Source organism: Podospora anserina, chromosome 2, assembly GCF_000226545.1.
Source record: "Podospora anserina S mat+ genomic DNA chromosome 2, supercontig 2".
Classification (NCBI taxonomy): Eukaryota; Fungi; Ascomycota; class Sordariomycetes; order Sordariales; family Podosporaceae; genus Podospora; species Podospora anserina.
The window spans coordinates 1,962,589-1,988,385 of record NW_001914858.1 but is presented as its reverse complement, the minus strand read 5'-3'; the positions used below and the strand labels follow the sequence as shown (position 1 = coordinate 1,988,385).

Here is a 25,797-nt window from a genome sequence, read left to right as displayed (position 1 = left end):
GGAGATGGAGCTACTACAGCTGAGGCAAAGTGCTACCAATCTAGAAGCCGAGGATGGAACGGGACACAAAAAAACAACAAAGCTCTGGTGGAGGGAGCGAGATCTTCGGGATCAAAAAAGATAGGTAGGGTTCTGTAGCGGTTTGGTCACGAAACACACAAGCCCCTAGACAGACAGGAGACAGAGAACACTGAGTAGTCAAGTGAAACCCGGTGCGGGCAACTAGTATTCTAGTATATAAAACGGTTGGTAATGAGACAAACACATCGGAATGTGGCAGGTTCCGGAGCTCGGGTGAGACCCCGTGATAAGAAACCGGCGTCATTGGACGGGGCTTGGGCCGCTTCGACCCCCAGAAGCTGGTATCACCGGGCGGTCGGGGAGAATGGCAGGTGATCGATAATAGTGCAAGCTGGCTGGCCGTGTGTTGGCGTTCCGGTAGTGCTTGCGTCGACCCCTGTAATCGCTGTCGTTGTGCTTGTGCTTCCACGTCTTGCTCCACTCCGGGAGGCCGGCGGAGGCGGGGCACCGCAATCGGATCGTCTGCCGCTGTGGATATCACGGAACTGGGTTTGGAAGGCGGACACGTCTCTGGAGATGATAGAGAACCGATAACGGGAACGGGAGGTAAAGCCACAGGAAGGTCAGCTGACGGCGAGGGGAAGGAGACCGGTGTCTTGTTGGCTTCTGTTGGTGAGACAGACAGCTTCTGTTGGATTAGATAAGAGAAGCATAACCTCTTCACAACATGCTTCACAACAGCATCCTGGGACGAACACTGCAAGGTCGATGATCACTCCAAGTTAGAGGAAGGTCAAGAGCTCCCCTCTCGCCGAGACGGGTGGTGTGGACCCGACAACCGCGGAGGTTTATCGAGGGCACGGGCCACAGATTAGAAGTCCGACCCTTCTTGGCCCCGCTTGGCAAACCCGGTGGAGATCAAGGGAGCCTTGTCAAAGTGAAGCCTTCACCTTGAACCTTCTTCTTTCACCTCGCCACACCTTACTTCACTTCACCGCACACCGTAACTCGCATGTAGCAGCACGCTCCACTTTGAGATTAGCGGGGCAATTTAATCCGACGCGTCTCCAGCGCATGAGAACATGGAGCTTGATTGTTAGGCGATGACCGAATCCTGTTGAGAATCCAAATCAATCCATATATCCCCTTATCACATCACCTTTTCTGCATCAAACTCTCTCCAAATAACACACCCATAAAACCCCCGGCGCATCCTCGCACAAACCCAGCGAAACCATCAATTCAATCGCGCAACCTACCTCCCTCTTCGACCCCCGGATAACCACCAGAAACAATGGGCAAGCGCAAAAAGGCCACCAGAAAGCCAACCGGCCCTCGCAGGGTACGCATCCATCTCTCTCTAATCCAACCTTGCGCATGATACCTAACAAACCCCCCCCCCCCCCTTATAGAACGAACCCCTCCCCTCAGTCTTCACCTGCCTCTTCTGCAACCACGAAAAGGCCGTCTCCGTCAAGGTCGACAAGAAAGCCGGCGTCGGCTCCCTCGACTGCAAGATCTGCGGCCAGCACTTCCAGTGCGGCATCAACTACCTCTCCGCCCCCGTCGACGTCTACGCCGAATGGGTCGACGCAGCCGACGCCGTCGCCCAAGAAAACAGCGAGAAGGCAAAGGCCGCCGGCGCCGGCGGGCGATCAAGTAATAGCGGGGGGCGGGCAGCCCGACGAGTCGAGGCCGATGACGACGAGGATGGTTATGGGGATGTGATACCGGATGATGATGACTACGAGTGAAATCTCTCTTCCTGGGTTTTGTTTGTTTTGCTACGACAAGATTTGGTGGTCTTTTTTTTTTTTTTTTTTTGGGGGGGGGGGGGAATGGGAATTGGGAAACAGGGAAATAAATGTATGGTTGGGGTGGCAATCAATCGATCAATCAATCATATCATGGCGACAAGTATTTGAGGCAGAGGAGGCATAAAATTAGTCGGCGGGTGTGGAAAATATTAATATCTACGATGCTTTTCCTTTTCAAGACAAGCAAAAAGATAATGATTTGCTTTGGCCTCGTATATATCGGCTTTTTTTTTGTGTGAGCGTGTTTTATTTGTTGGCGATTTTTTGCTACATTGAGTTCTTCACCGGGTATAATATCTGTCGCCAAAGTCACCAAGGCCTGGGATGATGTAGCTGTTAGGGTGTCATAGGGTTAGCTCTTACTCACCCATATCTGAAAATCCGAAAAGGAAATAAACTTACTTCTTCTCATCCAACCCCTCATCCACAAAAGCAGTCACCACCCTCGACGCAGGGAACTTTTCCGCAAAGTTCTTGATCCCCTCCGGGCTAGCAAGCACGTTCAAGAATAGAATCCTCTCCTCAGGAACCCCACGCGACTTGAGAACATCCACAGCCATGATGGCAGAACCGCCTATATTTCTGATCAGCAACCCCCCCCACCTTTCTGACACTTGACATGAAAAAAACTCACCAGTAGCAAGCATAGGATCCAACAACAGCACCCATCTATCCGCAATATCCTCGGGCAGCTTGTCATAAAACAGCTTCGGCTGGGCAGTCTCCTCGTCACGCTGGATCAGGATCTTGCCGATCCTCACCGAGCGGCAGCAGTCGCGGAGCCCTTGCTCCATGGCCTCGCCGGCGCGCATGATGGAGACGCCGGCGATTTTTCCCTGGAAGGAGAGCCCATCGTAGGGGCGGCCGACGGGGGTGGTGACGGTGTGGGAGATGGTGGGGAGGTGGTTGAGGCCTTCCTCGACGAGGAGGCGGATGATGCGGTTGGAGTAGAAGACGAAGTCGCCGCGGGCGGTGGAGTGGTTGCGGATGATGCTGGGGTTTTTAGAAACAAATTGGTTATAGGGGAGGGAAGAAGGGAACGGCTCACGAGAGGAGGGCGATTAGCTGGGGGGTTTGGGGGAGGACGGTGACATTGTCAAAGTGGACGACGGTTGAGACGGTGGCGGTGGGCTTTTGGTCTTCGGCGCGGTATTCGGGGCCGACGCACTTGACGGGGGCGACTTCTTCGGTCATTGAGTGTGTGGGATTGAGGTATATGGGAGGTAGGTGGTGATGTTTAGAGTGAAAAACGCGTATGGCTACAATAAGGGATTATGAGAACGGGAAAGTAAGTTGAGTAGAGTTCGATAGTAAACAGGTGTGCGGAGATAAGGTGAACTCCACCCTGAGCAAAAGTATTTTGCAGGTAGGATATGCCGGGAATCACCCTTGAAATGTAAGGTGCTTCCGAGGAGGAGGAGAGGGAAAGCGAGGGGCCCTTGTATCAGACGGATGAGGTTAATTGGGATCGTGTCTCTCTCTCTCTCTCTCTCTCTCTCTCTCTCTCTCTCTCTCTCTCTCTCTCTCTGTGTGTGCGTGTGTGTGTGTGGACAAAGGGGACCCGGAGCTTATGGATTGGGAAGCTGAGCACACGAGGATTTAAGGTAGGTAACCTTAATCCTAAATACTCGGTGGATTGGAACTACGAACGGTTTTTTGCCCCTCTCTCAAGGCAAGCTTCTTCCTATACCATGACACCAGATGGCAGAAAACCCCTGGCTGCAGTTGTCTCCAGACCCCACCTGACCGTTGGAAGACAACGTGGATAGGGTTGATCAAGCAGGTGGACGCCACATGACAGTGATAGCTGCAAAGAGCTTTTAGTCATGGATAGCTGTGGAGGGTTGAGACATTGGAGTTTGTTGTGTGCTCTTTTGGTTCGGGGTCTTTTCTTGACAGAGATAACTGCGGGGTTGAGAATCCTACCATGTGCTTGGAGGGGCTATGCTTGGATAAGATAAGATGAACGATATGATATGTAGACTTGGACTTGATGGTCACTTGCTCTTGCTTCATGTCCTCATTCTCAGTAATCTAAATAAAATCCTGAAACCTGGTTCTTTGTTTGCGAAGCTAGTGCTACAGATTCTTTCAGGCACAAAATTAGGCCAATTTTCCCGAGAATTGAGACGAAAGATCCCCTCCATGTTGATGGAGGCGCAAGAGAGCTGGAGAGGTCTCAACCTTCCTTTGAAAGGCTGGGTGCCAAGAAAGGGGGGCACGGGCTACCATGCAGGGTGGCGCTGGGGCCGGCAACGGGGAGACTGGGAGTTCAAGAGACAAGATGTGGGGTTGGTGCTTGTTTCCAAAAACAATGAAGCCTCATGAACAACCAAGTCGTGAACGCGTCTGCTGCTGCCCATGAGCAATTGCAGTTATCCCATCTCCCAATTTTCCACTCTCAACGGCTTTTGCTCCCGGCCAAATCACAGCCGGCCACTATCTACGTCACCCAGGAGCAGTTGTCTTTGTTTGAAAATCTCAGTCTTCGCACACACCGTGGCAGTTGAGTCTTGGGGCTGGTCGCATTGAGTTCATTGTCAGGACGCGGACCGAACCCAAACAGTTCACACAGCCTCTGAGCTCTCTCGCCCAGCGGCATTGACACCGCATCGCAAGACCAACTTGGAATGTCCCACTGACACTTTTGATTTTCCCGGCATCACTTTCATTTTTCTTTTTCTTTTTTTGAACCGCAGCCTCCAGCGACGCCTCCTTCTCTAGCGTCCTTCACTATGGCCAGCACCAGTGAGACCGACTTTGGCTATGCGCCCCAGAAAAAGGTCACCACTTATGGCAAACTTGCACGAAGAAGACCCAAAGCTTCCGCCGTTGGCACCCTCAGGCATGCCGAGTCTGCGCCCATCGTTCCCAGCGTGTCCTCTCTCAACAAGTCACCCATGACCTCACCTGAGCCTTCGCCTGCGCCTGCCTCTGCCTCTGCCTCCCGCACCCTCGTTTCCAGCAAGGGGAAATTACAAAACATACGTAAAGCTGGCCGTGACGCATCTTCGAAACCTTCCGATGTCTCTCACAGTCAGCCCCTACCTGATCCTTACGATATCTACGCCATTGAAGATGAACCTGAAGAGGACACTCGGCCCAAGAAGAGGAGGCTAGCTCGTGTGCAGTCAGAAAGGACGAGCAAGACCTCGCTTCCCTACTCAACACCAGAATTATCCCCTGAAAAGGCACCCTCTCCTGAACCTGTCACTCGGCGATCGGACCCGAAAGATAGATCCTCGGTGGTCCCCAGATCTCGACAGACACCTGAGCGAGATGTCCATATGCAGGATGCCCCACCGCCCGCTGCGCCTCTCTTCTCAGTGAAGACCACCAAGATCTTGAAGAACCTAAGCGTTGGTACAAAAAATAAATCCTCCAAGAAGCCCGAGCCCGAGAAGACGCAGATTCCAATACGCCTTTCCGGTCCACGATCATCCTCCTCGAAGCCTCTGCCTCCGATCGAAATTGAACCTACATCTCTGCCCACCTCAGCACCCGAACCGATCCCCCAAAGTCAGCCAGGAAAGGCTCCGAAGAAGAGGCGGTTAATTGACACCCTGGTCGAACAGGCAGATGAAGAAAGTGAATCAGAAGAGGACGCATTCTCGTCGCAAGACTCACACATCTCCAAAACCAGACGTTCTCCAGCCCTGCGGGACTCTAGTCCAGAACCCGCAGACAAGGGAAGAACTATGGCGCGTCCGGTATTGACAGCCAGGAAGTCGGGACCCAAGTTTACCTACAGCCAGCAGAGGTCCATGCTGGCGGAAGAGGACCCGTTGTTTGGCAGCGGCGGTTTGGGCGGTGGTCTGGACGACATGTCGTCCAAGGGCGCATTATTCAACATTGGGCGGCTCACCAAAAGCGCCGCCCTCAGCAAGTTTGCTTACCTCGACGAAGAAGAAGAGTTGGGGAACAGCGGCGCTGTTCAGAGTATCCACGAATTGCGACAGGCAGGTGCAAATAGTCGATTTGCTGATGAGATGGGTGATATCGTTGATCGCATCGGCGTTCCGTCACCAAAGGCTTCATCTTTGCGCAAAGGCGCGTTGCTGGAGCTGGCGCAGAAGATGAAGACCAAGGAGTTTCGGCGCCAGTTTCGGGATCACAGCGGGGATGAGGCTCTGTTCCGGTCGCTGGGGGAGGAGACTGACCTTGTGTGTGGGTATTCTATCCTGGCCATCGTCGCTACACTTTTGGCGGCGTCGCCTTCGGCGCATCTTATTCAGCAGTTACGATCGCAGGGTTTTGCTGCACTTCTCAAGCGGCTGCTTGATCAGGAAGAAGATATCAGTCGGCTGGTGAGGGACAGGAAGCACAACGTTTCGAAAAATATGCAAACTACTTTGGGGACGGTGAAAGCTTCTGTTCTTGAGCTTCCGGCGTGGAAACCAGCGCCGCCGGGCTCGTTGTCGCCGCGGACACTGGCGCTGAAGTGTCTGGAGCTTTTGCTTAGGCAGTCGACGCGGGTGTCGGAGGATGAGTTTTTTTCGCCTGCTATCACTGATCTTTTATTCGGTTACCTTAAGGACGGGACGTCTAACCCGGACAGCTGGGGTTTTCCTGGCCACGCAAACTCGTGGGATTTTGCGCTCTCTCTCCACGTAGTAGAAGGGCTCTCTCTCGACGCGATGCAGTCTTCCCGTCTCAGTGCGAGGTGGACGAGGAAATACGCGCCGATCGTGGCGGACTTGCTGGACGGGGCGCTGAGCAGGCCGGTGGAGGGGTTTGGCGACGAGCTGGAGGGGTTGGTGCTGAGGACGTCGATTAACGTCACGAATCACAACCCTGACGCGTGCCGGTTGTTTGTCGAGAGGGGGCTGCTGGGGAGGTTGGCGAGGGGGGCGTGGGGCGCGTTTGGGATGGTGATGAAGGTGGAGGTGAAGGTGAAGGAGGAGGGGGGGTTTAGGGGACGGGGGCTGCTGGATGGGCTGATTATCATGCTGGGGGTGATGATTAATTTCTGTGTTTACTACCCGCCTGCGGGTGAGACGCTGGCTGGGGAGGGAGGGTTGGAGGGGTTGATTGGGGTTTTTGCTGATAATCATTTGAAGATGGCGGATGTAAGTTTTGTTTTTTTGTTACAGGGACTGACAAGGTTGCTAACAATGAGGGATGTAGGCCGACTCGATGGAGAAGACGCAGTTGAATGTGGCGCTGGGGTATTTGAGCATACTATTGGGGTATCTGTGTCTGCACGAGCCGATCAAGGAAAGGTTTGTGAGGGTGCACCCCAAGAAGAGCTTGCAGCCGCTGCTGGATTCGGTCAATGAGTTTATTGCGCTGCATATCAAGGCGGCGGGAGTGAATGGGGAGGGGGGGGAAGGGGGGGGTTCGATTGAGAGGTTGAAGGGGTTGAGTGAGCAGTTGGCTGCGAGGAATTATTGACATGGGGGAGGAGGGTAGCTGTTATCGAAGTTGGCTTGGTTGGGCATGCATGTCTTTTGATAGAGGTTTTGTTGAAAATGGCGGGGGGAAGGGGGGGGTTTGTGATATCAGGGTTTGCATATGTTGGGCGTTTTGTATCGCCATTGAATTGACGAAAAGGGGGTTTATTTTGGGAGAAGGGGGAGGGGTTTTGATATGGTGGGCATGAAGTGGAATGGATAGTTGTATGTGTTTGAGGAAGACATGGAATCATGAGCAAAGTTTTGGCTTCGAGGACACACACACACACGCACACATGAGCGAGCATGAGGAGCTATGATTTTAGGGGGGGGGGTAGTGAGGATGGCAGGGGGGTTGTAAGATGTATTGTATGAGGCTCTTGGAGTGGAAAACATTAGACAGCAATGGGGATAGGTTAGGTTGGGGAGTAAGGTAGGGATTGAATAAGCGATGATTTTTACACTTCATGATTACTGTCCGATGGCTGCTGTGACTCGAGACGAAACTGTTGAACATGTTTGTTGTGTGACCTCTTATAAATTCCAAAGAATATTACGGTGGTCTTGATGTTTTTTTTCAGGGCAGGCTGAGCATGAACTTGGATAATGTAGACCCTTTTATCAATCCTAGCAATAGGAAAAAGATGAGTACCTTGACGACGTGTATCTAATCGATAATAGAAATATGCTCGTTTGGCAGCCGCCCCTGAATGATTACCCCTGAAGTGTAATCAAGTAAACAAACCCTGGCGTGTTGCGATAGCTGTCGTGAATAGAAATATAGAAATCAACTTGTTGCCCTCTGTGTATCTTCTACATATCACTCCTTCCCATCACTCTCCAACAATAACATACATCTCTCCCCGCCCAGACTCTCTATGCACAAGAAGTCCATCTTGTATACGAAGTACCCGAACCTTCAATGCTCCTCGCCTGCTGACCTACATTGAACAACACCACCATAGAGAGCACATTCCCCTAAACCACAATCAGCCCGTCACCAAAATATACAAAACCCGCAACAATCTTCTTTTCTAACTCGTCACAGTCCATCGCAATGGATTCATCCGCGGTCTGATATTAACATACAGAACAAACCACCACCAAATCACCACCAATAAACACCACAGTACAAAACTCATATCAAATAAATTTTTTTATTTCATCCCCCCCTCCGCCTAAACAACGCTTCTTTTATGTTGTTAAACTAGGTAAACGGTAGACAGCAATGCAAGCTCCTCCAAACCACAAACCCCCAAAACTCCTCAAACACCACCACCACCACCACCACCAACCCAAAAAAAAAAAAACCAAGAGAGCCATTGGCAACCTCCACAACCCCCAAGACAGAAACCTGCAAAAAGAAAACCATTCCCAACAATCTTTTTACACACACTCTCTTTCCACTCACTCACACACACGCCATCATTTGTTATCTTAGAGCCCCCCCCCCCCCCCCGCCCTTCTCCATCTTCCCTCATGCCTGCCATGAAAATACAACCGAAAAGGAAAAAAAGCCGTGTTTGCTGTACATTATACAAGTGCTATACTCAAAGTAAAAAAAGCGTATCGAAACGAAAAAAATATTAAACCACAGAAAGAAGCCATCGTAGGGTACCTAGGCAATGCTTTTTTCCCCCGAGCAGAAAAAAGGAAAAATAGTGTCTGTTGAAAGGAGCGGTGGTGTAGGTAGGCTAGATCGATCGGTTGTTCGAAAGATTGTGTAAGGTCGAATAAGTAAACAAGGCAGGTAGGTACCTAGGTGTATTCTCTCCGTTTGTATCAAGCCACAAGAAAAAAAAAAAGGGGTATCTCAAGCACCAACACACTGCAACGGCGGTGGACTCGCCATCCTCTCCCCCCCATCCTTCTGCAGCACCACCCCATCATTTCCCTCCCCATCCCCATCATCCTCCTCCTTCACCGGACTGCCCGGCGGCGGAGTAAAATAAACCGTGTTCCTCTCCTCCCTCGCGGTAGGAAGATCATCATCGTCATCATCCTCCTCCTCCACAACCGCATTCTCCAACGCCGTCGTCAGCGCATTCGTCGAAATGGCATTCTCCTCCTCCTCCCCATCAATAGGCGGAAGGGGCGTGTGCCGACCGTCAGAAAAGCTGATAGCCGCATCACTATCCTCATCAGACGGCAGCGCGAGGCTGCCAATGGTCTTGTGGGCCGCTTGAGCCGACGAGTACTTCCTGTGCAGCTCCCGGAAACTTCGGGCCGTGGCCGTGCTCGCGCTGGCGGCAGATCCCCGATGTTCGCGCTCGGATACAGACCGAGCAGTGAGGATGGATTGAAAGTCCGTGCCGTCGCTCGGGCCGGTCCGAACACTGCCTGCGTCGTCGCCACGGTGCATTCGTTGCCGGATGCGCTCTTCAGCCGTCAGACCTTGGATCTGGAGGTCGTTGTTGAAGTTGATCACCGAAGCCTTCTTGCCGTGTACGACAAAGGAGCCCGTGCTGCGAGGGAAGCTATCCGGTGAATCGCGGCTGCCCTCGTCGGCATTGGTGGCACTGGACGTTGAATCCTTGCCCTTCCGGTGGCGGTGGTGCGAGAGGTGACCGGCGCCCTCTCTAAGGGTGCGCTGGAGACTGCGCCGGATATTCGTCTTTTCGAGCCGATCGGCCGAGGTGCTGTTGGAGTGGCGGCCACGCCTCTCGGGTGTATCAAACGGCTCATCGCCAGCCGTCGAGGACTTGGTCTCCGAGCTAGCGGCTTCCAAAAGTCCAGCCTTGGCAAGCAGGTCACGCTCGTCCGCATCCACATCTTCACCTGGTCCCTCAAACTTGGGCTTTTCAACAGTCGTGCTGGACTCGGCCCTCTTTCGAGATGGCGTAGCTGGGGTAGAGCTGACTGAGATGGCCGTCGAGACCGAAGCCTTGCGATTATCGTTTTGATCAAGAACCGCGGCCGGCGACTCCCATGTCCGTTCCTGCGTAAGGAAGCTCGTAGAGGTCGCACTGGTCGGCGGCGTCCGGAAGACCTCGGTGACTGGCGATGAGCCTTCAGATTTCGATGTGACGGTTGAGGTTCTGGTGAGGGAGAGCGGAGCGGGCGACCGAGGACTCTTCTGGGCTGCAAGGCTGCTTCCCCTCGAGTCTTCCCTAGTGATAGGCACCTGCAACTGCGAGTCCGCAGGAGTATCGAGAAGCTGGCGCTCCTCTTCCAAATCCAAAGAGAGAATATCACGGTGACACTTCAGTTTCCATATTTCCATCCGCGTCCACTTCAGCTGCGCAGCAATCCTCGCACCCGCCAAAAGCAACGAGTCGCGGGTCTTTTGCGAAATAGGGGTCAGAAGCGAAAGATGTCGGGCATTCCGGTGCTGGTCGGCAAGTGTCTTTTCGACTTCCTTGAGCTTCTCGTCAGCATCAGTAATCTTCTGCATCATGATCTCCCTCCGCGCGGCCAAAATATCCTGTGCCATCTTGTGGTCAATGCGGCTGCGCGAAACCGTCACCTCTCCGGTCGGTGTCTGGATCACCTGCACATTATCGCCATCCAGTCTCCTGAGCGCTCTGCGCCCCTGACCATCGATATTCCCTCCTATCACACCTCGCATGCGCACACCAGAGGTCCTAAACGCAGCAGCATAATTGAGCTTGGCCAGCCAGTCATTCATCTCATCCTCGTCTTCCGCCAGCAAAACCTCCTCAAGCCCGCCATTCTTGACATACACGAATGCGTGCTTGTGTTTGTTATAGCTCTTGTCCATCAAAGCCACGGCGCCGTCTGTTGACATCAGCGCGTCGGGCTTGAAGGCCTCAAGGGGCGGTTTGAAGATGCAGGGATCCCCATCGCAGCCCTTTCGGAGATGGTCCTTTTGCTGATGCATCAGCGACTTGACCCAGGTGGTGTTCCGGAAGAAGTAGAGCTGGGCACCTGTGAGGATGGCACCCCACTCTTGCCAGGGAGACCTCGTCTTCTTCTTTTTGGCATCTTTCCTCCACAACAGCCCGACCTTTGTGACCTTAATATCCACGATACCAGGATGGGCCTCCTCCGGATTCGAAGCTGTCTTTTCCGTCATGAAGGCATCGGGTCGGGATCTTGCCGAAACGATCTGTAAGACACCGGTCTTGAAGAAGGTCTTCTGGAGCTCCTTCATGTTCAGCGTCTTTGCCGTTCCGAGGTAGCTGTACGGGTCTTCCAGGTGCATCACATCTCTAAAGTTTGGCCGTAGCAAATCCAGTTTTCCCTCGAGAATAACAGCGTATGGATCGACGGGCTCCTTTATCGTCCGTCGCGCTGGATCGGGCGCTGCATTCAACAAGAACGGCTTCTTCTTCACCTTGTGTGGGACGATCCGCTCTCCGTTGATGTCGAAATCATCCTCGACGTGAATAAAAGGGGTATATGTGATGTTGTCGTAAAAGACCTCCAAGACCTCCTCATAAATGCCCTCTCCTCGAGTGTTTTTGAGGTAATCCACTTTCTGCATCTTGTGCTTGTTGTTCTTATTGAAGACATCGGTGTGTAGGATCAAGAGGGAAAAGGCAATAAAATAGGCCTGGTCTGGTGAAGCGTAGATGCCGGGGTTGCACTCGTGATACCGGTTGGCAAATGCCTGGACAAAACGGTCGATCTGCTGCGTCTCCTTAGGAAGTTCGGCTTCCATCAGCAGTTTTCTCAGAGCCATGTCCATTGGGTCACCAAAAAACATAAATCCACGCATATAACTTCGAAGCACGGCTTGTGCAAAGGGCTCGGTGTTCTTGGAGAGAGCAGCCGCCACCACACTACGGCTGACAACTTCCAACAACCGCTCGAGATATCTGGCGGGAGTATCATCATCCCGACGCTCCGGGAGGATGATGGACTCACGCGATATCTGGAGCGAGTTATTCTTGGATGCGCTCGAGGCAGGGGTGGCCGGGGTAAGGGTCCCATGCCGGGAGGATATGGAATCGGTATTGTGTCGTAACCTGCTAAGACCGAGAAGGTCACCAAAGCTCTTGCGGCTGGTCGACATGGATGTCCTTGATGGAAGAGTCAAATGTTCCTCCACGGACTCCCTAGGCGTATTGTTACCGAGGGAGCTCATGGTCGACGAACGGCCCCTCCGGTGGATGTAAGTTCTCGTAGGTGAAGAGTGACCAGAGTGCCTTGAATTCGGCCGAAACAGGGCAGTTGCTGGTGAGGCATTCCCTTTGCCAAATAATGTGACAGTTTGGCTGGGTGAGACTGACCCGCCACTCCGAGATGGTGTCCTAGAAGGAGTCGGCGTGAGCTGGGAGCCATTGAGGGATGATTTGCTGGCAGTCGACCTATCCGTGCTGACTCTGTTCGGTACGGATAGCGATGAGCTGGAGAGGTTGGAGTTGTGCGTCATCGAAGACTTGTTCTTGGGCTGTAGGTGGGCAATGGGGAAAAGAGAGTCCGTCTGTTTCTTCCGCCGCCCCAGCTTGAAAAAGGTGGTAGTAGTATGTATAGTTTGAGTTGTTACTGTGGTGCTCCCATACACCCTGTCCCCTGAGCTGGCATCGGATCTCGAGGATTCTGATAACCTGGTGGCAGGCAGTGCAAGCGTCGATGAATGATCATCCCCATAAGCCGGTGGCGCATGAGAAAAGGATGCCCGAGATGGTTCGTCAAAAGTGACACTCTGCTTCCCATTCGAATTCGCGCTGCTATCGGCACTGCTGCTTTCCTCTGGAACAAGTGACACTCTTCTGTCCCCCATTGTACCCAGGCCCAATCTCTCGTTCGAATTATCGGCTAGCTCGGTCCTGGAAATCTCTCCAGAGCGGCGTAATCGCATTGAAAAGTTCATTCGGGATGGCTTCTTTCGAGGGGCGGTTCCGTCAAACGTGGTGGTCGGGGCCGTGGTGATGATCTCGGGAGCTGTCTCATTGTGTGTAAGCAATTTGAAATGGAGACTTTGTCTGGCAGAGCGCTCGCGCAATGCAACGGAATGGCACGTACGGCGGGGCATGGGAGGAGCTTTCTCGGCCGCCGCGTGCAATTTCGCCTTGGCTGCTAGTTGGGAGTCGGAAGCATTACGGAATCTCAGCATGGAGAAGCGCCGGTGCTTGTTGGAGTCGTCGGGCAGGGCAAGGGAGACGGAGGCGCGAGGCTGTTCCTGGGCGTGGGTCGAAGCCACCGAGATGCTATCGCGGGGCAGCTCCATGGGCGAGATAGGCGAGGCAGGAGAGGGAGGAACAGGAGAGGGCGGTGCGGGAGCATCTTCTGCAACCGACGTCAGGGCGGCGGGCAAGTCCGAGGTCGATGATTCGGCACGGATGGGCGGCTCCTTCAACGGGGGAACACCGGGCAGGGCGTCAAACAGTGAGTGCCGTCTCATATCCGTCTCACTGCCAACATTGCCGCGGCGTCGTAAAAACGGCATGGTGGGTTGTAGGCGTGTGTGCGCTCGTCATAGTTTTCCCATTCGTGATGCAAGAAGTCGTCGCCGGGCCCACGTCGCTGCCGTGAGCCTTGGTGTTGGGGTGGTGATGAGAATCGCAACCGGGTATCCGTATCGTTAAATTAAGCGTAATTCGGCGGGTCCGTCAGTCGTCGTCGTCATTCAATCGCGGTAGAGAAAGTGCTGTGAACGAGAGCTGTGGGAGCTTGAAAGTAAGGAAGGAAAGGTGCTGGCTTCGCTTCTGTCAGCGGAGAGATTGATTGAGCTGAGTGAGAATGAGAATAGGGAACAAAACGTCTGAGTGGTTGAGTTCTAGGGGCAGATGAGAAGGACGGTGTTTGGGTTGTTCCTTCGCCAAGGGCAGCATGTCCCGGGGGGAGCGTCTGGGGGCTTCCTGGGCTTCCAAGACCGCACCAAAAGCGGCGCCAGGCCCCAAAAGGGAGACCCAGAGAAAGCGTGGGAGGTGGGCTTCGGTGGGCTGCGGTGGGATGCGGTGGGCTGCGGTGGGCTGGGCGGGTCTCTGGAAGACGACGCAACCCGACGCCGGCTCAGCTCCTTCCAAGCTGAGCGCTTGGTCCCCACCTGTAGCCCCCTCCAGCCAATCAGCCACCTGCAGACCATCCCTGCCCTGCTCTAAAATGATAATTTGCAGATCGCGGGGCAGACACGCAACACCCCTGAAGCTATCCAGACCTTATTTTCGCCCTATCTTGAAGCTTCACAGGGCAAGTCATATGGAGATAGCTCTTTGATGCCATGATGATTCTCTCTTTTCTATTCTCGGGCTCAGCTGTATGCTCGGCTTATGCAAGAAATCCAGCCAATTCAAACCCCCAAAAAACATGCGACACGCCCACGACGATGAGACAACTCCCTGGTGAGCTGTTCAAACCCCCCGGTGATAAGATATGGAACCAGGCGGGTACCACCTCGTGCGCTACCAGCTTCTTATTTCGCAAGACTCCATCCAATATACCCAATGACCAGCTTCACGAGAAAGCTTCATTTTCCCAATTTTCTATTTTTGGGCCCAACGTCGAGAACTCCGTCGCCTTGTCCGATACACGCAAAAGCTAAATCTAGAATCGGTGGACTGACCGCAAGTGATGTGGGGAACAAAAAGCATAAAGTTATCCAATGCATCGCTGTATCACTCTGTAGCTGCTATGCAAATACACATCAAGACGCTTTGCCAAAAGGAACCTAAAAAACCACTGATACAAAATGCCAATGCCCATGCCGATGCCGATGCCCATACCCATCCATAACGCCGCTCCTGTGCAATCGTCAAGTCTCTATCTCCGCCTCTTCAGATCACTCCATTGATCGGCCGGCGGGTTCTGGACATGCCCACTTCCCTCAAACTCCCCCTTCTCAATGCCATTGTTGCCGAGGAGAAAGTCCCCGAAATACTTGAGGGCATTGAGCACTTCTTCGCCTGTTGGCACGATATGGTCAGCCGGTAGCAAAAAGCCGTAGCTACCAGTATCGCGGAGCTTGATTTGGTAGCTGTATTTGGCTCCAATTTCATGGTAGAACCAATCAATAGCCGAGCCACCGCCGCCTTCCACGCGGGTGTCGTCTTTTCCTCGGTATGCCGTAGCACTCTCACAGGCAGAGGTCACTGTGTATGCCTCCCCGCTCGACAGCCGTATGGCCTTTGCCAGTCCAACACCAAGTTCCATCAAGTTTTCGAGGTTGGGCGGCTGAGCAGCGCAGGTATAAGAGTAAGGGAACAGGATCTGCTGCGAGTACGAGTGCATGTCGAGGAAACCCACAAACTTGACTCCATGTTGAGCTGTTTGATTCTTGGCCCAGTTTGCCAGCTCCGACGCTTCCACGGCATGGAAGGGGGAATCGCCTCCGTAGTTCTCTGAGCATGGGCCCGCCTTGTTATTCGTGGCCCATTCATAGCCAAATGCGTGGTCAAGATCCATGCCAAAGCAAAAGCTTGTACCGGTGTCCTGTCTCGATTTGCGCCAAAGCCGGTCTTCCTGCCATGTGTATTCGTAGCCGTCGGGGTTCAGGATAGGGATGAAGATGATGTCGAATTTATCGAGCAGCTTGGTGACCATTGGGTCCTTGTCGTAGGCGGTGACCATGGACCACATCAGATATGTAACCGTGCTGGTTGATATCCATTCACGGCCATGGAGACCTCCAGTGACAAGTATGGTTTTCCTCGAACCACCCTCTTCTTCCTCTTCGCTGCGTGCGCCGACACGGAGGGCATGAATATCCCTCCCCTCGAATGACTTCCCAATGCTCGTCATCTCTGTGAGCGATGGGAACATGGCTTCCAGCAGCCGCATCCAGCTTGTGACGACCTGAAGAGTGTGAGTGTTATTGATCAAGTGGGGATCGCCCGGACACCAAGACTTACCGACAGCCTCTGATAATCCTTGAAGAATAGGTTACCCATTCCTTCCCTGGATGTCAGTACATCGAGGGAACTCGAGCTGAATCCCCCGGTTGTCTTCTTGGGGTACGTGGCCCAGATGGCGGCGGGCAGATCGTAAATCATAATTTCTGGCTTCTTCATCGAATCTGGCAGTTGGTCGACAATCTTCTTGAGATATATCTTGGCATTATATATTCTTGCGTCGACATAGTCGTGCGAGATGGACCAGATGTCGAAAGCTTGAAGTGTCCGGGTTATGTCAGTGAGGAGGCGCTTCTGCTCCAAGGTGGTTGCGTTGAACCGAACTACGATGCCACCCTCATGCCTCGTGGCAACAGCCGGGTTGATTTCGTAGGTGTCGAGGTCGTCATCTCTCAATTGCTTGCCGAAGAAGGCCTCGACGGCGGTATCACGCAGCCATCTTAGAATAGGGTAGCCGTTGCTGTGCTGAAGGCGGCCGGCTTGGTGGTCCCGGTGCGAGGGTTCGATCCAAGCAGCAGCGGCATCGACGGGCAGCGCGAGGCTAAAAGCGAGGGCTAGTGGTTGTAATCGCATTTTTGGTTGTAGTTGGCGGCTAGGGTAGAGGTGCGCCTGGAGGAGGGAAGATTTGGGGTCGAGGTTCTGAAGAGATAAAGTAATGGATGGCGTTATCGCCACCGGCCTGGAACAATGGCCTGCATGGTGTGCGTGGGGTAGCAGTCATGGCTGCCTTGGCGAGGCCTTCGAGTGGAAAGCGTGGGTAAGTGCAGACGCGTGCCTCTTTTAATTCCGAAGCCCGACACGTCCGTACCTACGGTATTTGGTTGACAGGCGTCAAAAGTAATTCATATGCGCCAAACTCTAGGTGATCGAGAACTGTTCAGTAGGTACCTACCTTGGGCAACACGAGAAATTACACAACCAGCATTTCTTGGCGTGCCAAGATATCTTCTTTCTGAAAATCTCAAAACACTCAACACCGTTTTCTTGGGTGAGTAGAAACTGAACATCTATCTCATTGCGATCAAAGCAAACATGATAGCGCTCTCTCATAAGATCCCATCAGGGCATCCCATCAGGGCATCCCCGCCTCCGTGAGGCTGTGGAGGTGACCGTTAGTAGCGACCACGTAGGTTGCCCCTCTCTGACTACGCGGCCGTCAGCGCCATGGGCTTAATTGAGGTCGACATCTATTCAACCCAATCATCCCCTCAATGGATTTCGTTCAGGCAATCGAACTGGCTATCACGGGCAGAAATCAAAGAAAAAGCGTTGACTAACTGAAGAATATTGATCTAACGAATGCCCGTCCCCCGTTAGCAAATGATTGGCTGTCGTTGAATCTCAACTGACGCATGCTGCAGGTTCTGTTCCCTCGGCGGTTATAGGAGTAGTTAAAACACCCGATCCACGGTAGGGCAAGAGACACGAAGTTTGGTACCTGAAAATTGCTGTCCAACTGCTGGTATATCTGGTGTAGCCCCGCTTTCCAGCCTCATTTTTGACCCCAGGGACCATATTTGACTGTTATACTGCCGCCCAGCTGGTAGAGCTTGGATCATCAACTTACATCATTGTACTACCATCTTATGATCTTCAAACCACCATCAAAACATCTCAGTTGACGCCATGGCGGCGTTTGGCAAGAGCATCCACGCCTTGCTGGACACTTACTCAAACTGCATTTCCTTGCTCAAGGCCTTCAGGCATCGGGGCGATGAGCCAAATTCAACCACCCCAACACCAGAGACAGCGATCTGTTCTCAGGACAAACAAGCCGTTCTGCGGGTGTCTTTAAAGGTGGATCGTGACTTGGTTGAGAAGGCCTATTCGTCAAGAGTTCGCCAGTCTGGAAACCGCTTCAGAAAAGGAGATGGTATGTCGCCACTTCGTCTCGGCATTGTGGCATGACTGACCTTAGTGATAGCCCGCGCCATCTCATCAGTAGACGGTGTCTTGAGGAAGCTCAAAGAAGCTATCAAGAACCTGCTGCGAATCTCCAGCCACAAGCAGAATCTTGACCTGGACTATGAGTCACTCATGTGTCTCTCCAATGCTTCCAGACTTGAGACAATCAAGACCATAGATGGCCTGTCCCGACGGCTTGGTAGCCCGTCTCGTTCTTCACTGGCCTCCCATTCTTCAAGGGCTTCATCAAAGGCTTCGAAGACATCATCCAAGTCATCGTCGTCGAAGTCATCCAAAACTTCTCCGGGTTCTTTGTCGACGTCACCATCACACCGGCACAAACTGTCACCCAAGACGCCCGAGGCGCCCAAACCGAAGAGAGAGTCTGCCCAACAAGAAAAGAGCTCCTCAAGCAAGAAAGCATTGCCCCAGCCCAAGAAGGACACCAAGGATGGCAAAACAAAGAGATCGTCCAGCAGCGAGCTAAAATCTGCAACTCCGAAAGACCCACAACCAGCAGCACCGTCACCAAAGTTGACTTCGCCATCACCAGAGCCAACGCCAAAATCACCAAAATTGACACCAGCCTCGCCAAACCCAACACCGGCCTCACCAAAAAACTCAAAAGCATTACCAAAGCTACCGAGGAAGGGCTCAGTAAAACACGCGGAAAAACATTCATCAAGAAGTTCAACGGCACCACCTAAGTCAGCGAGTTCGCAAAAACCTCCATCCTCACCAAAGCTACCATCCTCACCAAAGCTACCATCCTCACCAAAGCTACCATCCTCACCAAAGCTACCATCCTCACCAAAGCTACCATCTTCACCCAAATTACAACCCGCACCATCACCACCGGCTTCTCCAAGCTCGATCGAAGCAATCACTGCAAATGCTCACTTCGCCATGGCCGCGATTCCAAGACTCAGCCCCTCGTCCTCCCTCCACCCCAGGACATCCCCCAACCGGATATCCATCATGTCCTTCTCCTCCGACAGCACTAAGCTTGGTGAGATTCCTCAGCGGAAATGGCAGCCAAGTCACAGATCCCTGTACATCACCACCACTGGCTCGCCAAGCGAGGAAGAAGAAGACGAGTACAACATCAAGCCTGTTTTCCCGCTGAAGCCATATACGGTCGAGGTCAAGGAAAAGGGCAGATTCTGGGGGTTGTTTGCGAGGAGGGGATCTCAGTCTTGATGATATTTTTATTTTTGTTTATTTTATGATTTTATGACGCTTCATGACGACATACGATGATATATACTGATTCACGACCGTTTTACCGATTTACGACAACTTATACCAAATTCTGACGACTTTTACCGACTCACGACTTATGATTAACATGCCATGGTTTTCCTGTTTCTAGAAGCTGTCATTACGAAACTGGGGTTCTATGCGCCAAGAGGCGGGATACTTTACAGTGATAGCATGGGGATATGTGCGCCACGGGGTTAACGTTCTGAAATTGTACAGTTGTGGAATCTTCTGCTGTTCCTAACCTCGTTCACAACTCGGCGCTGGCGTCGTCATGTTAGAGATATTGGGTACCATTTTATGTAGGATTCGCCCACGTACTCACAGGTGCAAGATGTATTTAAATTGTTTTACACCTTTACACTCAACACTTACAGATTCCAAAATTCATCATATCAACATGGTGGTGCTCGAAGCTGGTGACCTTAGAGGCTCTGTGTAAGCCGCATTTGCCATGGACTATGCTCTCCTCAGATCCATAGATTTAGTGGTATCCTATTGTCGTTTTTCCAAATTCCCCCGGAAGAAACCCCGTCCTCCTTGATTCGTAAATTTCATGCATATTCTCTCCAGCATTGCCGAACGGGACAACAACCGTTTCAGGCTGTCGTCATCGCACCAGTGTGCCAACGACGATGCTAGGGGAGGGGGTGCTGAGGAGTGCGGCGGGGATGTTGAGGGGGTTGGGGGGGAGGAGGGTGGTGAATTCAGCGGGGATGGCGACGACGAGTTAATGAGGGGGGGATGGTGCCGACGGGGACGGGGAGTGGGAGTGGGAGTACGGGGGTTGTGGTTAGTGGTGGGGAGGTGTTGAGAGGGAGTGTGATTTGGGGGATGATGGTTGGAGTGGTGATGCTTGGGATTTGAGGGTGGGTTCTGGGGATGAAGTAGTGTATACCTCATTTGCTAGAAGATTGAAATGACCCATGAGGTTGCTCTTCTCTAACCGAATGCTCTCCCTGTATTTTCCCAACTTATACAGAGTAGCTCCAACTCGTTGAGCAGTCTTATTTGAGCCACCACGGCCACCACATAGCAGTCAAGTCATACACGACACCACGACAACGCATGCACGCAGGCCTACGGACCATCGGGACTGGCACGCCGGGATGCGTGTGCACTTGCCCCTAAATAGTCAAGGGTTGCATGATGAGGGCACGGTGTTACCGCCTTTTCGGCGGGTTTTTTTCTTTTTGCAGTTCAGGATGGAATTTTGTGGTTGCCACAGCTTTTGTGTTTTTGTTTTGCCCGATTGAGCGGCGATGAAAGGGGGGAATGGGGACATGATGGGTGGTCTGTGTTATCAGCGATAAGAAATCAATTAAACAGGCGTCAAGTTCGTGTTGTGAGGTGTGTTCGATCGGGGTGGGGCTGCTGCCTTGTGGCCGGCGGTGGTGGGCGGTGACGGGGGAGGGAGCTGCGGGGAGTATAAAAGGGCAGCCGGGATCCCCTCGAGGCCAAAAGCTCAGCTAAAAGTTAATCGGTTTTCCATCTTTTTCGGGTGCCCGGTTGGGAGCCTTTGGAACCGCGGAGTTGAGCGCTAAAGTCCGATCGATTTGGGTACGGCAGACGGCCTGTGTTCAATTCTGGCTGTTCTGCCTGCCCAGGAGATGGGGGGTGGACCGTGCTTCCCTTTCAAACCTCAAACGCGCGCTGCCCGAGGCTTCGAAGGCAGCGCAAGGCAAGGCAAGGCAAGGCACGGAAAGGCCCACTTCGCGTCATTGTGCCCCCCATGTTTGGATGCAACCACGCTACGCCAACAATTATTCGAGTTGTGAACGCGAGCATTGATAACTGCCCTGCCGTTTGGAAAAAGCAACTAGCGATTGACCGAGCCCACGACGACAGCTATACTCCTATACAAACACCCACTCCCAGTAAAGTGCTCTCAGTTTCCATCTCTTCCTGAAGCTTATCTGGTGTTTGGCGGGGCATTCACTGCAAGACAAACGGTTCGAGCGCAGGGGTCGTTGACGGTTGGACCCACCGACGCGACTGGGTGCGCCTCGCCAGGACGCGCTCTGGAGAATGAAACCAGCCTCTCAAATTCGGCCCACCCTACTTCGAGATCTCAATTAACGAACCTCTCCTCCGTCTCTCCACCCAAACTCGCCTCCCACCACCCGACACCCCGAGCCGACCACTGTCGAGTCGGCGCCCGCACCTATTCCTGTCGCCAATTGCTTGCAGAGCGAGCGACGCGGTGTCGTGGGATCTATATGTGACCATGGCCACTCCAACAAACTCGTGGCAGCAGCAGGCGCCCTCGCACCACATGGTTGCCCAGCCAGCCGGAGTCGAAGATTTCGGTGTCCAGACGAGGCCGATGGGATGTGAGTTTGCCATGCCCTGACCTTGACCCAGCCACACAGATCTAATGTCATGAAGTGAAGGTGCAGTATACCTTCGATCGAGATAGCCAGGTCAACTGCTTGGCTCGTTGGCCTCACCTGCTCCACATCCAGACAATTCCACTCGACGAAAGAACCACAATCGGCGTGGTGGACCTCCGAACATGTCTTCAGGCTGTCGCCCAGTCCAGCCCTGAGATCGTCAACCAGGAAGAGAACGACTACAGTGTGTATGCATATGACTTTTCAGAACCCGATGTGCCCCTGGTAGGGCAAGGGATGCTATCACGGGGGCTGGATCCGAACAATGAGGCGGCACAACAACAATTGGTCCCAGGGCGAGTAACCCGCAATCTGCTCGCCCTTCTCAGCAGCGGGAGCCGGGAAACACTCGAGGTGAAACTCAAGTTGACAATGGTTGCAAAGGCGCCACCACGACCAGATTTTTCAGCCCTGGAGGGCTTTAACCTGTCAAACTCTTCTCAGATGCACGTCGACGACAACTCGGAGTGGAACTCGTTTGTTCAGTCCAGCCAAATGTTTGGTCAGAATTCGAATGTGGCCCAGGTACCATCACCAGCGCTTCCTCCTGCTCCGGTCCAAAATCACGGCTATCACCACAATCAACACAACCCTCACAGTCAGCCTAATCAGCACACTCAGCATAATCACCACTTCAGCCACCCGATGCATGAACCTCGGCCGATGGAGATGAGAAGTGATAGTGCGCCTCCATATATGAATCGGCCATCGAGTATACCACCACCTGAGCCCCAGCCAGCGGCTCCGACGCCACCTGCGTCCCACGGCCTTCCTGGCGTCGCCACAGTCCCTGACCCCCCGAGGACGCACACCCCGATCCATAGCGCTCCCTCACCAGCACCTCAACCACAGCCGACAGAAAATGTAGTCGAGATGCAACCACAAGCGCGTCCTTCCCGGCCGTCCTCACGAACCTCAACGAGAAGTAGAAGGCAACGACCGCCAACCGGCAGACCACGAGGCCGTCCGCGCAAATCGACTGCAGAGGGCAACACGTCGGCGGCAGAGGAAGCCACTGACGGTGATGAAGGCCCACGGAAGAAAAGGGCAAAGGTTATCCGGGCAGACTATGCGGCCGTTGTGCCGTTTGGTTCTGCACCAGACTCACTCAGAGTAGCTGCCAGTACCTCAGGGTCGTTGCGCACCATGAGACCCATTGGTTCGGGAAACGACGCCCCGACGCCTAACCATCTTCAAGATGTCCCTCGTGCGCCAACACCAGTACCTGATGGGGCTCTTTTGCAGCAGCAGCAAAGGAGAAGAATGGTAGGCCACAAGGCTCGGTCCGAGTCCGTTGGAATGGAGAATATCCCCGTCTTTCAACACAGACAGCCCCAACTACCCATGCATGAGATGAGCCAGGACGCCCGCTCACCCGTCGAATCATTTGGTCAATCACCAGACCAAGGTTATTCGCCCGAAGACAGCGTTGGTGACCTGGGCTCCTCACCCCCAGTCCCGCGCACGACCCCCTACCTCCGGTCTAGTCCACCAGCGTCGAGTCCGATTCTTCCTCCGATGCCCATGCGGAATGTCGACTCCGGCTTTATGAGCGGCGGTCTTGACGACTTTTTCGACGAGGATGATATGATGCCGGACCTACCCCCACCACGGATGCAGGAGCTTTCTGGACCCATGCCTGCGCAGATGCAGATCGCCCAGCCCGTACCTGTGCCCATGACCAGCAAACCCAACAGCCGCAAGAATAGTCGAGTTCGTACTGCGTCGCAGCAACAGGAGGTGACATTCCAAGAAGTAAACCCTGGCCCGCCAGAACTGCTCCCAACCAAGAGCCTCTTCAACCCCGCTGGGCGTGTTAAGACCTTGAACCGACCAACACCCCCACCTACCACACACCGGCCATCACCACCTCCTGCTTCCCATCAAGCCGTGGAACGGCCGACAGCTTCCATCCCGTCCAATCAGCCAGCGCCAAAGAAACGAAACGCCCGGTCCCTGAAACGATCGCATACTGCCCCGAACCCGGTGGTTTCGGAGCAAGAGGCGCCGGTACAACCAGCACAGGCGCAACCGACAACCCAACATTATGGCCTGACCCAGGAATCGGCTCTTCCTCCACATTTCGAGCAGCCGCCTGGGAGCATGAACGGTTCCGTGCGGCCCACCGCGGACTTGGACAACAACCATGTCGGAAACGGTTTCGCCAGGGCCTCTGAGCCTGCTCAGTCGCCTCGAGAGGTGTCAGTTCCTGCAGCGCCGCTGCCGGTGATGGAGAGCCGCGAGGTTGTCGAACCTTGCTTCCACCAGCAGCAGCCTCTTCCGCCAACATCTAGACCGCCTTCGCGCCCAGCCTCGCAAGACCCTGGAGTCCCAACCGTCCCAGCCAGCGATGTCGGGAACGAGCCAATCTTGACTTTGCCGCAGCCATTCATGTCCGAGGCCCCGTGCCCGCCGAGCGATTTTGACGCGCCTCGCTACAGCAAGAACCTGGTCAAGAAACAGACTATCAAGGAGCGGTTGGAGTCTGCCATCATGAGAGGGGAATCCCCCCCATTCTGTAACAACTGCGGCGCAATTGAGACGCCTACTTGGCGTAAGATATGGATCCAAGAGCACAAGGGAATCCCGCCGTTCTATGAGTTTTCGGATAAGCCAGGTTTCGTTACCATGATTGACATTCTCGAGCGGGATGCGGAGGGCCAGCCAGCGGCGTATCGGTTGGTCAAGAAGAATCTTGGTACCAAGGACGACAAGAAGGTGTGGGTTGAAACCCTCTTGTGTAATCGTAAGTTTTGTCTCGGCGACTTTAGGCCTTTCGCAATCAAACTAACCTAGTGGCTAGCTTGTGGCATATGGCTTGCCAAGTTCAGAAATCACCGCCCGCCTGACCGGTGGGAGAAGGATGCCGCCCGCCTCAACCAAAGCCGTAAGAGGCGCGAAGGCAAGGGCAAGAAGAAGTCACGGGCCAAAAGCGATGGGCCGGTGAATCCCACCTCGGAAGCCTACTTCACGACGGACCCTGCTGGCCCATTGGACCATGAGTCACCAGAAGAAAACATTCCTGAGAGCATCCCTGAGAACGGGACGTTACCAGAAAGCCACAACACAATCGCGACCGATGACAAGCTTTTAAACTTGCGGAGCTCCCCAAAACAGCGCTTGCCGGGATCAACTCACTCGAGGGGTAGTGGAACAGCGGACAGCCCCATAGCAGTTGAAGATGATCTCGGCAGCACAAGAAGGCTGCTCTTCCCGTCACCTAGGAAGGATGCAATGCCCCGGGTTCTTGGGGAGCTTTCGGCAAATGCCACACAAACAGTCACTCACGGTCAGGTGGCCAAGTCCGCTACATCGGGCAAGGAGAACCACAACACTCTTCCAGCGCGCACTGGTACGCCAGCCAACGGCGGCGACCAGCTCGATCAAGAGTTGTTTGGTACACCTCCCCGATGCCCATCCACTCCACCTCCCAGTTCCACTGCCGCCGGTGTGTTCAGGACACCAACCCGGCCGACGCCCAGTCATCGCCCCATAACAAGGAGTGTCTCTAGGTCGATGCGGTCCCATCGAAGCATTGTCAAATCGCCGATCGATGTCTACATGACCGCCCGCAGGATCACCACTCCCCGATCGGGATCCAACCACGGCCTGCTGGCTCCCCCCAGCTCTTCCGGCAGACGACGAAGTCCCCGACACGCCCCTACCCAGGCACATTTTGTGCATGACGATGATGCACAGCACTTCGAATCACCCTTCACCGCGAACCTCGCCCAGCTCCTGAGCGAAGCCAACAACTTCACCACCGGATCACCTTCCCATAGGCTGCCTGAGATTGATCTCGGGAGCCTTCAAGATCTGGACGAGGCCGCACTCGCCCAACAGCTCCTCGAAAGCACCAATGCCGTTGATTTCGACAACCTTCTCGGTACCGAGTTGGCCATGCAGCCTAGCTCGCCGCCCTCTACCAGGCGGAAACGTCAAGGTGGTGTCGAATTCGGAGCGCCACTGGGCGAGAACACATGGGCGGAACCACATGGTGCTGGAAAGGGATACTAATTAGGAAGATGGCCTTCCCACCAAGCAACCTTGTCCTGATTCGCCTGCAGTCGAATACGATTTTTTCGCTCACGATAACTTTTCCGATTTTACGACAAGCAACACAGGCACGCCCAACGAGCGCCGTCTTGATGCGCAACAAAACGACACATTCCACTTTCGATGATGTCGAGTAGATACCCACTTTTGTTCCGACTTTTTATGTTTTATGCGACTACAACAACAACAAATCAGC

The 25,797-nt window shown here is 53.7% G+C and overlaps 7 protein-coding genes across 7 annotated transcripts; 4 read left to right on the top strand and 3 right to left on the bottom strand.

Annotated features, from left to right (window-relative positions):
• Positions 1 to 1,315: 1,315 nt before the first annotated feature.
• On the top strand, positions 1,316 to 1,775 carry PODANS_2_5280 (uncharacterized protein; the record flags this gene model as incomplete). The annotated part of the gene is made up of 2 exons (XM_001911254.1): positions 1,316 to 1,363; positions 1,434 to 1,775. The coding sequence occupies 2 exons, from the start codon at positions 1,316 to 1,318 to the stop codon at positions 1,773 to 1,775; spliced, it is 390 nt and encodes a 129-aa protein (XP_001911289.1).
• Positions 1,776 to 2,119: 344 nt separating this feature from the next.
• Positions 2,120 to 3,032, bottom strand: PODANS_2_5270 (uncharacterized protein; the record flags this gene model as incomplete). The annotated part of the gene is made up of 3 exons (XM_001911253.1): positions 2,120 to 2,171; positions 2,241 to 2,831; positions 2,887 to 3,032. 3 exons carry the CDS (start codon positions 3,030 to 3,032, stop codon positions 2,120 to 2,122), a joined length of 789 nt encoding a protein of 262 aa, XP_001911288.1.
• A 1,541-nt stretch (positions 3,033 to 4,573) lies between these two features.
• Positions 4,574 to 7,232, top strand: PODANS_2_5260 (uncharacterized protein; the record flags this gene model as incomplete). The annotated part of the gene is made up of 2 exons (XM_001911252.1): positions 4,574 to 6,907; positions 6,981 to 7,232. The coding sequence occupies 2 exons, from the start codon at positions 4,574 to 4,576 to the stop codon at positions 7,230 to 7,232; spliced, it is 2,586 nt and encodes an 861-aa protein (XP_001911287.1).
• Positions 7,233 to 9,044: 1,812 nt separating this feature from the next.
• Positions 9,045 to 13,586, bottom strand: PODANS_2_5250 (uncharacterized protein; the record flags this gene model as incomplete). The annotated part of the gene is made up of 1 exon (XM_001911251.1): positions 9,045 to 13,586. The coding sequence occupies one exon, from the start codon at positions 13,584 to 13,586 to the stop codon at positions 9,045 to 9,047; it is 4,542 nt and encodes a 1,513-aa protein (XP_001911286.1).
• Positions 13,587 to 14,899: 1,313 nt separating this feature from the next.
• PODANS_2_5240 (uncharacterized protein) lies at positions 14,900 to 16,560 on the bottom strand (the record flags this gene model as incomplete). The annotated part of the gene is made up of 2 exons (XM_001911250.1): positions 14,900 to 15,931; positions 15,988 to 16,560. 2 exons carry the CDS (start codon positions 16,558 to 16,560, stop codon positions 14,900 to 14,902), a joined length of 1,605 nt encoding a protein of 534 aa, XP_001911285.1.
• A 1,053-nt stretch (positions 16,561 to 17,613) lies between these two features.
• On the top strand, positions 17,614 to 19,092 carry PODANS_2_5230 (uncharacterized protein; the record flags this gene model as incomplete). Its single annotated transcript, XM_001911249.1, has 2 exons — positions 17,614 to 17,860; positions 17,912 to 19,092. The coding sequence occupies 2 exons, from the start codon at positions 17,614 to 17,616 to the stop codon at positions 19,090 to 19,092; spliced, it is 1,428 nt and encodes a 475-aa protein (XP_001911284.1).
• Positions 19,093 to 21,483: 2,391 nt separating this feature from the next.
• PODANS_2_5220 (uncharacterized protein) lies at positions 21,484 to 25,562 on the top strand (the record flags this gene model as incomplete). Its single annotated transcript, XM_001911248.1, has 3 exons — positions 21,484 to 21,486; positions 21,552 to 24,291; positions 24,349 to 25,562. The coding sequence occupies 3 exons, from the start codon at positions 21,484 to 21,486 to the stop codon at positions 25,560 to 25,562; spliced, it is 3,957 nt and encodes a 1,318-aa protein (XP_001911283.1).
• Between the last annotated feature and the right edge of the window lie 235 nt (positions 25,563 to 25,797).